We start from the raw sequence: 12,500 nt of genomic DNA, 5'->3' as shown, positions 1-12,500 counted from the left end.
TTGAACATCATAAGACTGAAGACTGTTCTCATCAAATCTTGACATTCTTTCTTATATTCTATCCAATCCATTATTAGTTGTCCTATAAAACTCTTATTTGCATTTTATATAGCATTCAGCATCTCACTAAACACTGTATCTTCAAATTCATGCACATTAGATTTAACATACATTAGAATGAAAACTTCCGTATGGTAGAAATAATCCATCTTACATTTAAATGCTGGATCTTCATTGAGCCATTGGTGCAGGACCTCAACAGACTGCTTGCACATAAGAGCCGGATAACGACTCTTCAGCAGCTTCTCCAGAAGACTGTTGCCCAAATTCCCACTGAGCTGTGTTTCACTAGTAATGATTAAAGCAGTAAATGAATGACCAAGTATACATACATATATATCATATCTAACAAATCTGTTTTACCTATTTCACAATGTAATCATTAAAATCAAAGCAAAACTAAAACTAAACTAACTAACTAAAGTAAAAAATTAAACTAAACTAAAAAAAAAAATAAAAAAATAAAAAACTTACTCAGTGGTAATGATCTCATCTCTTAAGCGTCGAATGATGGTGACCGGCCCAGGATACCTTGAGAGCTGGGCCCCTGGTGTCAGGTTGAAGTGATTGCGAATGGCAGCAGTCACAACACCTTCCATGCATGATGGCATTCGCATTATAGCCAAAGGCAGAATATCATCAAAAGTTGCATCCAGAACCAGTCCCCCAAGCTATCAATAAAGAAATAAATTACAAAAATCACTCAGCTGAATTTTACAAAATATACTTACCACTTATAACTAGTTTCATCAGGTGTTGCCATCTTTGTGCAGAGACATTTCACAAAACAACACTACAGTGAACACAGCATCTACCCAACAATATGGGGTGATGCCTCATCATACCATGAGCCCATGTATGCCTATCCTCATTCTACCTATTGTTATTGAGTTAACAAACTGTGAACATCAGGTACTATATGACTGGGCACATCAGCAAATAAATGTCTCTGACAAAGTTTGAAAATTTGGCAGGGCTTTGTGGGTCCAGGCAAAAAACATGAAAAATATTCACTACTGTTAGCCTTTTAAACATCCAGAAAGTATCAACCCAATCAATGAACTTTAAAGAAATACTATAAAAATAAATATCTCTTGCATAAGCAAATTCTTGAAATCAATATGCAAATCTAAAAATATGCTAATCTTTGTGCACATAATCTAAGAAAAAAACAATATTCAGCCCATAATTACTTACCTGTGGATAATTCATGGCCATCCAAGTGCTGGTGTATCCTCCTATACTCCAGCCATAGACAATGATATCCTCTGGCTTGAAATCTAACTCATGGAGAGCATAATGCATGACTACATCTGCAGCATTTTGTTCTTGGCTTGGGTATGGTGAACCCTGTAAGGATTAAAGATTCTTTATAAGCTTATTCAAAGAGGCAATCAATTTCTAAAGAAATGTTTTGAAAACAAGGATATTTGGTTAAGGAATCTCTTGTTATTATTTTTGAATTCACTCAATAACATTAACTTAAATAATCTTTATAACATACTGTACTGCCTCCAAATCCAGGGTGGTTCCATCCTAGGACTGAATATCCAGCATCTAATGGAACAGTCATTATTCCTAGCTCATAGAAGCCAGCATTTCCTTCACAGCAAACCACCAATGTCTTACCATTTGGATATTCCCCACTGAAAAATGTTGGTAATTTATGGATTAAAGTTCATAAAAAATAAACTGACAACAGATAAAATATAACCATCTATTTTTATCAATGATATTACAGTTCCTGAAGAAAGGATTACCATTTCTATTTTTCTATTCAATAAAAATATTCACAACAAATAAAGTGAAGTACCAGCGATGACCTACTGCTTTCTTCTGTCCACAAACATTGTGTCAATGCTGTTTCCATCCCGTGTTGTGACTTTTCTTCTTTCCCCTTCTTGGTGCAGAATTAATTTTTCTCTTCCTTTCATAAGAATTTGCCCTGACAATCAAAACTTGTATTATTTGCCATGTACCATACACACAAACCACACAACATAAATAAATAAAAAAGTTCCAAAGTATATGACAACTGCTTGAAAAAATCCTATCTATTAAGTGTTAGTGTGCAACTCCAGCCTACCTATGATGGTCTGGAACCACTCTGAGCAGCCAGGGTAGATTAGCTGTTTTCCAATCAAGAATGTAAGAAGTGATGCCATAATATCAATGGGTAACATCAATATCCTATTGAGTATTCCTCTTTTTCTCCGAACTAAACTCATCCCAACAACATATATTCTGTTCTTCTTTTCATCCCTGCAAAAAAAAAAATCAATATATTAATTCACACAGAAGAAAATGCAGAAAAATTTTGTAAACGAACAAAATAACCAAAAAATATTGCTTTGCTAACTTCTTATCCAAGACTGCCGTTGTTTAGATTCATCTCTAATTATATATCTTCCATTACCACCTCTTCTGCCTACCCCATTCACTTCACTATCCTCTTTCACCTTCCTTTTCTTACTTTCTTCTTCCACTGTTTTCATGACCACACTTACCTTCATCCTAAAACTTTCACTTCACTCGCTAAATTCTATTCTCACTCTGAATTACTTCCAATCTCTCTCTCCCCCTCCCTCCAACTCTCTCTTTTTCTCTATTCCCTTTCTACTCTCTCAGCCCTGCCCTACTCATCCTCTCCACATTCTCTCTTTCTAACACATAAAAAGGTCAACTTACGGGACTCCACTTGCCCAATCAAAATTGACAGGCCATGCAGAGAAGTCAAATTCATAGTTCTGCACAGCCTCCTGGAATTGCAAAATAAAATTGATGAATCTGTATTCTGTAAGTATATATTCTTCAAAAATTACCAAAACCTAATAAATTCTCTGGCAAGTTAGAAGGATAATCTAAGTCTCTCATCACACATACACAGAAGGAAAGCTAAACTTTTTATATGAAAAGCAAGTATCAATATTAAAATCATATGAATTTCAATAGGATTATCTTTGATGCTTTCCACTTAAGAATCTTACCATGTCTTCAAGAGAAGGTCTGTAATTTCCAGCCTTGTTCAGCACCTTTATGAAGGTTGTGTAGGTTGGGTTAAATCTCCGGCCAAATCCTCGAATGATCATGGCCACAATCAGCAGCAGTCCGAGACCAGTTCCATACTAAAACATTAGAAATCTGAAGTCATTGAGAAAATCATTACAGTAATGATTACAGATAAAATCAGAGTTTGGACTTTTCTTTTGATAAGTTCATTTCAGGTAAGCAGTTTTTAAAATGAACTTAATAATAATACACTTCACCATCCATAAAGGGAGACCCTTGATATCATATTAGCTTACAGTCTCTCCACAAATTATTATGAACAAATATACTGGTATTCAAATTCATTGAAAATTAAATATATTTATAGCTAAACACAATGACTCTAGTTATTACAACTTAAAACATAAAAGGCAATGAGTCAATCAAACACAGAAATTTAATCTTTATAATTCTCAACTAAATAATGATTAGTAGGGCACCTACATTTATGTTCATCTCAGTAATAAAAGAATGTTTGCAATTAAGTTGATAGTATTCACAAAATTATAATCTTAATTATACAATATTATTAGTCAGTACTATACAAGCACTTTACTTTAGCAATGAAAATTATATTTATTTTCTTTTCTACATCTCACTAATGTACTATGTCTATTACTTCCACTTCACCACTAAAGAGATATATTAGAGAGCTTTCCAGACATTCATCCTTTCACACTGTACTCTTATTACACACAGTGAAGCTAACTTACATTCTTACAGACTGGATGGTGTAATGATGAAAATTATGCAAAAAGTTCTCTACTTTACATCTAACAACAAGGAGAATCATTTGTGCTTTACTTAAAGGTTCCTGAAAAAGAGACAAACGTACCTGTCACAATCTAAAAACTCAAGATATATTCTACAAATTAAACAGCATTCTGCTCAAACTGAAAAAAAACAACAATAATAATCCAAAGTTCCAAAGAGTTTTCCATAATCATAATCTTGATGGTGTTGGCATTACCTTGGCTGCTGTGATGTAGCTTGAGTATTCCCACTGGTAGACAGAATAAGCAATAAAGGGTGAAGCGAAGTAACCAATATTGTACATGATGTTCAGCTGCAAGAGATGAAGAAAAATGTCTATCTTGAATTAAGTGATTTATATTCTGTGCTTGCATAAAGAATATGTAAAAAATATATTTTCAATACTTTATTAGTAATAATAAAATAGTAATATATCATGCATTTAACAGAATAGTTATGCATTATTTAAAAAAGTACCAATATTATTTTGAAGTCATGAGATCACAGTATCAGATAATAACAAGATTATTTTTTTATTTGAAAAAAGACATATAACTATAGTATTACACTTTATATATCTTTAATAACAAAACTTTGTTGCAAAAAAGGTATACAGTAGAAATACCTATATATACACTGGATATGGCTTTAATGAGAACATGCTAAACTGGATATCAATGTCAAACTATGTGGTATGCTAACTTACCCCCTTCATAATGTTGTTTCCAAACTGTTCTAGTGCATTAGCAACATATGGAATGACCTGCAATGAGACATGTTAATTAAAATACTTTCTTCAATACAGTCTTCATGTGAAACCTGTAGTTCAAATTTCCTTATATCTAGTGATTAAGAAGTTTTCATTCCTTATTATCTTCCACCTTGTCTAAAGGACACTCACAAAGTAAAACAATTAACAAATTTAGGATTAAACTGATAAAAATAAATATTTTCAAGCTGTAAAAACCTGTCATTTTTTAACATCATTGCACCTCTGTCTCACAATCTTATACATACAACCATCCTCCCTGTGAGATACTTAAAATCAATCCTGGTGATAATATGCATTCAAAATGAATCAAGTTATGTTTAAACAAATGACTTAGCAGAAATTAGTCACAACAGCTCACAATGCTAGTGAATTAACATTATCCTATGGATTTATCTCTAATCCTGATAAAACATTTCTGGAACTAATAACTAATTTTCATTTAAAGCGGAAGGGATATTCGACTCAAAATGATTAAATAATCTAAACTTGATAAGACATGAAATTATCAGCGAACGTAAAATCAATACAAAATGAGTATAGATACACACATATAGATCTCCCTCGTCTTTATCTCTGATTTTATGAAAGAATGACAGAAGGAGTCATTACACTCAACACATCTGGCAAACACTTCCATTTCCCAAAGATATTAACAAACGACAAACTCGTCCCCCTCACGTCTCTCAAAATCATATGATCAATCACACAGAAAGGGTCTTGACACGATCTCCTCTCACCTGTTTCCCTGACCTGACCTGCCCGTACACGCTGTACAGGCGAGGCCCCACTAGACAGCTCCAGAAGAGAGACATGGTGAACGGGTGACTGCTGTCAGATAATTTTTAGAAGGGCTTATCAAGTGACAGCCTGCAGACGCCTCGGCCGGACTGCACGACTGTTATTATGGGTAACTTCGCTCGGCCGCCGATAGAGGGCTCTGGCCGGTTGTCACTCACCTGTGTGTGTGTGTGTGTGTGTGTGTGTGTGTGTGTGTGTGTGTGTGTGTGTGTGTGTGTGTGTGTGTGTGTGTGTGTGTGTGTGTGTGTGTGTGTGTGTGTGTGTGTGTGTGTGTGTGTGTGTGTGTGTGTGTGTGTGTGTGTGTGTGTGGGGTGGGTTACGTGAGATGGGTGCCGAGTTTTAAGTTGGTGCAGTCTCTATAAGAATATATATTGACGTTGGGGTCAGGGGCTTCATTTCTGTTTGTTTCTTTTGGCTGGCGAGCGAAGTGAGCACAATCAGTTCCTGGGGCGTCATGGGGGGGGGGGGGGCGGCTTGGGGGCAAATGCCCCCTCCATGACTCTGATTGCCCCTCCCCTCAAGGGCCACACTCCCACGATTGTTTGCCTAAAATATACCTTTGTAGTTCTGGTCGTAGCTTAAAATGCCCCTAGAATAGCTAATTTTTCAAGAATTTTCTCGGCGGTGGGGGAGGGGGGCTCGCAGTGCCCCAAAAACATTGTGATCACTTCACTCGCCAACCTCCCCCCCCACCCTTAAGAAAAAGCTGGGATAATACCCGTTTCTTTATTATTAGCTTTCCATGAGTATTTTAAGCTACGACCAGATTATGGTGTGATTTTGGGAAAAATCGTGTGTGTGTGTGTGTGTGTGTGTGTGTGTGAGTCTGTGTGAGCCTTTGTGTGTGTGTGTGTGTGTCAGTCTGTGTGAGCCTTTGTGTGTGTGTGTGTGTGTGTGTGTGTGTGTGTGTGTGTGTGTGTGTGTGTGTGTGTGTGTGTGCGTCTGTGTATGTGTCTGTTTGTATGTATGCCTGTCTGTATGAGCTCTGTGTCTGTTTGTCTGTCTTCGTGTGTGTGTGTGTGTGTGTGTGTGTGTGTGTGTGTGTGTCTGTGAGTTGTGAAATGACCGTATACAGTCTCCGGGTGGGTGATAAGCCTACGGTATACGTATAAAGTTGTGTATAGGTTGGTGAATGAGAGGAGGGAGCTTAAGCACGTGTGTGGGAACGAACTAGTCACTATGTGAGAATATGTTTATATGATAAATGACTGGGCTGTTCATATGCCGGGAGGAGACAAAAATTGTCAGGGTAAGGGAGCGTGGGGACGTGTGTGAGTGGGGTGGAAGGGAGTTGCATGTGCAGTGTGAGTAATGTACGGTGGCTAGAGGCGAGTATGAGCTGGAGTATGTAAATGAGGATTCTGAGAGGTATGAATGTGGGTGTAAGGATGGTGGTGATGGTGACCGTGACCGTGAGGGTGTGTGGGAGGTAGGAAGGATGTTCTGACGTAAAGGGAGTGCATTATGTAATGAGAAAAGAGTGTGGACGAGTAAGAGTGAGACTGCAAGCACATGAAGGCAAGCGCATTAGTAAGTATACACGAACAGGGTGAAAATATTAGTTTATGTTGAAGCGGGCGGGGTAAGACTGACCTTTATTGTGGGGTTGAGTGTGTGTGTGGGGGGGGGGGGGATAACAAAGTGCATAGTTGAGTGTGTGTGTACCGGGCGTCGGATGAGTGAATATTATGTGTGAGTATAACTACCGCGAAAGATTAACTGAAAATATCACATTGTTTACTTCCAGCAGCGAAGAGATTCGGGATCTTAGGATAAGAGAGAGAGAGAGAGAGGAGGAAAAGATGGTATGAGGGAGGGAGAGAGAGAGAGAGAGGGGGAGGACTCTCTCTCTCTCTCTCTCTCTCTCTCTCTCTCTCTCTCTCTCTCTCTCTCTCTCTCTCTCTCTCTCTCTCTCTCTCTCTCTCTCTCTCTATCTATCTATCTCTCTCTCACACACACACACACACACACACACACACACACACACACACACACACACACACACACAAACACACAAACACACACATACACACACACACACACACACACACACACACACACATTGTTGCTATTTCGAATTTCCTCCATCATTTCACAACTATTTTTTTTTTTTCCGTTAAGTATACTGAATAAAAATGATGACGCCTTTAAAGTATTCATGTGTCAAAGAAGGAAAATATGACTCAGCTGTATACTCTCCATTCCACACAATGATATGAGTCATATTTTCCTTCTTTGACACATGAATACTTTAAAGGCGTCATCATTTTTATTCAGTATACTTAACGGAAAAAAAATAGTTGTGAAATGATGGAGGAAATTCGAGATAGCGACAATGTGTGTGTGTGTGTGTGTGTGTGTGTGTGTGTGTGTGTGTGTGTGTGTGTGTGTGTGTGTGTGTGTGTGTGTGTGTGTGTGAGAGAGAGAGAATGAGAGAGTGTGTGTGTGTTTGTGTGTGTGCAGGAAGCCAATATTCCCTCGCCTCTTACTTGCAAGAGGAGGTCGTTATGTCACCCGAAGTCATTGTGTTGATTATCTATCTATCTACCTGTTTGTCTGTCTCCATTCTCTGAAAAATGAAGTATCCAAAATCAATGAATTTCATTGTTTGGGAGAATTTACAAAAAAGTGATTGCACTTATCCATATATAAAAAGTGACAGATACTACTGGGATACGTGTGGGATGGAATAGTTAGATATTGGCCAAACATATTTCGACAACACAGGATGCATGTTACCGCATCTGCAGTTTGAAATGCAACATGCCGTGCAAATCATGCAAAAGGAGGAAAATTTTTCTCGGAGGAGCGGAAACGTGAGGTTTGCAGGATATTAAGATACCAACGGTCTATTTTTATATATTCATTTCTAACGTATTCATGATTAATTAAACGAAAGAAGGAGAAAAGAATGTCTAACTTATTAGGTGATTTTACTTTGTAACTGTCATGATGAATGTTAGTGATTAAGTACGAAAAGAGGGAAAAAATTAAAAGTGATATTTTTTATATGATTGGATGAATTTATTTTCTTTCTAAACTTTTTTCCCTATTTCCTAGTTTATTAGATTCACATTCTGTTGGTATCTTGAACGCTAAACTGAAAAAAAAATAGATTAACAATATGTTTTGTGGATCAAAGCATAACTTGCAATGCGGATCATTTGAAAGTGAGTGCTCAGGCGTGTTCATTGAAAATATTCTTTGAAATCATCGCATACGCGCAATATAGCATATAATTATATATCTTATACTTAACATATAATGATATATCTTATACTTAACATATAATTATATATCTTATACTTAACGCTAGCAATAATTCTGTGTGCATAAAAATGGAATTCACTGCATACACCTACTATAGCTCGTCTTGTGCGAAGAGTTGCCAGTTAGAATATTAAGTATATATAGTCCAAGAACATCGTGACTCCGTGATTCAGGCGAGGAGCGTGACCGCGGCGCTATCATGAGTGACCCCGAAACGGAATACCAAAATGACCCCAGAACGGCATGCAAATATGGTGAATCGTGCTATCAGAAGAACCCCCAGCACCACAGTAGATTCAAGCACCCGCCCAAGAGGAAACTGGAATGCACCGAAAGCGAAGCGGAAGTGAGTTTGAAAGGAAGAAAAACCGAAATTCTTTCCATGATCTTGACTCTTCCCGTAGTTTTAGGAAAGTTTTATTTTTCTTAAGATATCGAAAGAGATAGACAATAGTCAGTTGCATGATGACTTGTTTACTAGTTTTATGAAATGATGAAATATTTGTAAAAGAAAATGCAATAATACCAACTATACCTGCACTGTAATATTTACTTAAAACAGAGAAAGTAAGGCATTACTAAGGAGAACTTTCACCTGCCCTTTATATCACATTGTAAACTGTTCCGTAAATACAATCAGCCAGGCTGCCATTCTCACATAACACTTTGTATTGATGTTATCACAGGACCTTTGTTCCAGAGAAACTAAACAAAGAATTGCTCTATCAGGAAGCCACAGTACAGTTCATTGGCCCCAACCATGTCAGTTTATGTGTAATGCCTTATTTATTGTCGTTGGTTCAAGAAATAATCTACAGACACAGATGGTAACAGCACAGATAAAGAAAAAAAATTGCCAAAAGCACTGCTCACAGCCTAAGTCCACTTGGCGCTCCTGAGTTTCAGCTTTATCCTGCTATCAAGGTGAAGGCATTGTTTGGCAGAGGGTGTTGGAGGTGGAGCCCCCCATCAACCTGCCCCTTAGGCAGTGCTCGAAGGTCATGCCGATCACAGCAATTTAGATTGTAGAATAAAGTTTGTGATGTGGAGTTGGGGTAAAGAATTACCCAACTTGGGACTGACTCTTTAGCTACTGTCATACAGGTACAAATAAATTTTATTAGCTTGTGGTCACAGGCTATTAACTTTATATTTGTAATATAGGGCATGTTTATCACTCATGACACATGAAGATATGTCCTTAAATTTTTACATCTGAAGAAGGGATCAGCTATGCTGTCAACTAAAGAATATCTCTGGTACCCAGTCAGTCATCCCTAGTCTTTCAGGTTGATAGTGTTTGTAAACAAACTACTATGCAGGCAGTGAATTAGTGGATCAAACTTAGAAACAAGATCGCTGTTGCCAAAAAATTAAAACAAAGTATAAAACAAAAATGTAAGAAACAGATAGGTGTTGATTGATATTTTCAGTGATGCCCTCAATAGCTTTTTCTCTTTTCTTTTGATAATTTTTACTAATAATACCACCGAAATATGTTGAAAAGGTTAATCAGTTAATCTTTATGGTATAGTCACACTAAACTAGGGCAAATTGGAGATGATATTCTTGTAGAGGACAAACTTTTGCAATCGTTTGTACAAGAAATCATCTGAATTGTAATAGGAAAGTGCCATTTACAGTTTCAACTCTATTGCGCCGTGCATACCAAGGTGAAGACAATATTTGACTCGGGTTTTTGGGGACAGACCAAACTTGTCCACATACTTTATTGAAGGATAGATCATGGCCTGGCTCCATATTTGACAACAAATCAAAAGTGTTTTCACTTGAGTTGACTTGCTATTAGTAGAATATGAAATACAGTAGCAAAAATAGTTAACTATTGAGAAGATATGTTATTCTATATTGCATTATACTGTGTTGTTTCTGGTTTTGCTCTCTCTTACATACTTTTGGGCAAGAGCATTCTAGAAAGGGGCAAATATAATTTGATTATTCTTCTTGCTATATCTATTGTTAGTAGTAGTAGTATTGTCACTGTTATTTTTTTATTTGTTATTATTTTTATCAACATCATCATTATTTATTTATTATCATCATTAATTTTTTTATTTTTTTTGTTATTGTTATTAGTAGTAGTAGTATTGTTATTGTTATTGTCCTTATCATTATACTTATTACTATTGCTAATGCTGTTGCTGTTATCATTATAACCACTATCATCATTTATTGATCATTATTGAATTTTATTTTTATTTAAATTTCTGTTTTATCCAGTTTTGCATTTAAACATTCTTTAGCCTATAAAAATGTATATTTTATTTGTTATTCCAGGATCTAGTTCCTAAAGGGAAGAAATGCAAAACAGAAGATAATGAAGAAAATGATTCTGACTCGGGAGACAATTTTGAAGTTCCTTCCATTGACGAAGATGAAAACAAAGCAAACACCAGCCAGTCAGAGGGTGAGAGCCTTAGTTTTTTATTTGCTTATTCATTTTATTTTATTAAATGATCTTTATTACAAATACATATTTTTGTGTGAGAGTGAAAGTGAGAATGTGTATGTGTGAGAGAGTGAGAATGTGTGTGTGTGAGAGAGTGAGAATGTGTGTGTGTGAGAGAGTGAGAATGTGTGTGTGTGAGAGAGTGAGAATGTGTGTGTGTGAAAGAGTGAGAATGTGTGTGTGTGAGAGAGTGAGAATGTGTGTGTGTGAGAGAGTGAGAATGTGTGTGTGTGAGAGAGTGAGAATGTGTGTGTGTGAGAGAGTGAGAATGTGTGTGTGTGAGAGAGTGAGAATGTGTGTGTGTGAGAGAGTGAGAATGTGTGTGTGTGAGAGAGTGAGAATGTGTGTGTGTGAGAGAGTGAGAATGTGTGTGTGTGAGAGAGTGAGAATGTGTGTGTGTGAGAGAGTGAGAATGTGTGTGTGTGAGAGAGTGAGAATGTGTGTGTGTGAGAGAGTGAGAATGTGTGTGTGTGAGAGAGTGAGAATGTGTGTGTGTGAGAGAGTGAGAATGTGTGTGTGTGAGAGAGTGAGAATGTGTGTGTGTGAGAGAGTGAGAATGTGTGTGTGTGAGAGAGTGAGAGTGAGAGTGTGTGTATGTGTATGTGTATGTGTGAGAGTGAAAGTGTGTGTATGTGTGAGTGTGAGTGTGTGTGTGTGTGTGTGTGTGTGTGTGTGTGTGTGTGTGTGTGTGTGTGTGTGTGTGTGTGTGTGTGTGTGTGTGTGTGTGTGTGTGTGTGTGAGTGTGTGTGAATGAGTGAGTGTGTGTGTGAGTGTGTGTGAATGAGTGAGTGTGTGTGTGTGTGTGTGAGCATGAGTGAGTGTGTGTGTGTGTGTGTGAGCATGAGTGAGTATGTGTGTGTGTGAGAATGAGAGTGTGTGTGTGTGTGTGTGTGTGTGTGAGAATGTGTGTGTGTGAGAATGTGTGTGTGTGAGTGTGAGTGAGAGTGTGAGTGAGAGTGTGAGTGAGAGTGTGAGTGAGAGTGTGAGTGAGAGTGTGAGTGAGAGTGTGAGTGAGAGTGTGAGTGTGTGTGTGTGTGTGTGTGTGTGTGTGTGTGAGTGTGTGAGTGTGTGAGTGTGTGTGTGTGTGAGTGTGAGTGTGAGAATGAGATTGAGATTGAGATTGTTTCTACGTTTACTTGGCCAAGTATATGAGGCTTGAGTGTTTGCATGTGCATATATACAGAATGAATACATTTTAGCAAGTCAGTTATAGTTCCAGCTGTAAGATTGTATATTCTTATTCCTAAAAAATTAAGAATTTGCTGGCTTGTAACATTCATTTTGCTTTGCCAAATAGTTTCTAAATGTGCCGTGCTAATAACACAATGC

General features: G+C 37.4%; 2 protein-coding genes across 4 annotated transcripts in view; one reads left to right on the top strand and one right to left on the bottom strand.

Annotated features, from left to right (window-relative positions):
* LOC125031082 (phosphatidylserine lipase ABHD16A-like) overlaps nucleotides 1–5,571 on the bottom strand; it is a 9,152-nt gene extending 3,581 nt beyond the window's left edge. Inside the window, exons 1-11 of the mRNA XM_047621559.1 lie at nucleotides 5,371–5,571; nucleotides 4,568–4,624; nucleotides 4,079–4,174; nucleotides 3,048–3,185; nucleotides 2,749–2,819; nucleotides 2,147–2,322; nucleotides 1,888–2,005; nucleotides 1,565–1,706; nucleotides 1,258–1,410; nucleotides 535–731; nucleotides 215–348 (exon numbers count right to left, since the gene is read on the bottom strand). Of these exons, the coding sequence (XP_047477515.1) occupies nucleotides 215–348; nucleotides 535–731; nucleotides 1,258–1,410; nucleotides 1,565–1,706; nucleotides 1,888–2,005; nucleotides 2,147–2,322; nucleotides 2,749–2,819; nucleotides 3,048–3,185; nucleotides 4,079–4,174; nucleotides 4,568–4,624; nucleotides 5,371–5,445 (1,357 nt within the window). The 5' untranslated portion in view covers nucleotides 5,446–5,571. The remainder of the gene's footprint in view (nucleotides 1–214; nucleotides 349–534; nucleotides 732–1,257; nucleotides 1,411–1,564; nucleotides 1,707–1,887; nucleotides 2,006–2,146; nucleotides 2,323–2,748; nucleotides 2,820–3,047; nucleotides 3,186–4,078; nucleotides 4,175–4,567; nucleotides 4,625–5,370) is intronic.
* Nucleotides 5,572–6,844: 1,273 nt separating this feature from the next.
* Nucleotides 6,845–12,500, top strand: part of LOC125031293 (histone PARylation factor 1-like) — an 11,208-nt gene continuing 5,552 nt past the window's right edge. The window contains exons 1-3 of one of the 3 annotated variants that reach the window (XM_047621965.1): nucleotides 6,886–6,961; nucleotides 8,875–9,047; nucleotides 11,000–11,129. In XM_047621965.1, the coding sequence (XP_047477921.1) occupies nucleotides 6,901–6,961; nucleotides 8,875–9,047; nucleotides 11,000–11,129 (364 nt within the window). In that variant the 5' untranslated portion in view covers nucleotides 6,886–6,900. Of the gene's footprint in view, nucleotides 6,962–8,540; nucleotides 8,602–8,874; nucleotides 9,048–10,999; nucleotides 11,130–12,500 lie in introns of those variants that run through there. The other 2 variants (XM_047621966.1, XM_047621967.1) reach the window with 2 other exon arrangements.

Source organism: Penaeus chinensis, chromosome 12, assembly GCF_019202785.1.
Source record: "Penaeus chinensis breed Huanghai No. 1 chromosome 12, ASM1920278v2, whole genome shotgun sequence".
NCBI lineage: Eukaryota > Metazoa > Arthropoda > Malacostraca > Decapoda > Penaeidae > Penaeus > Penaeus chinensis.
Note: the sequence above shows the minus strand (reverse complement) of the source record. Positions and strands in the feature narration are given on the sequence as shown.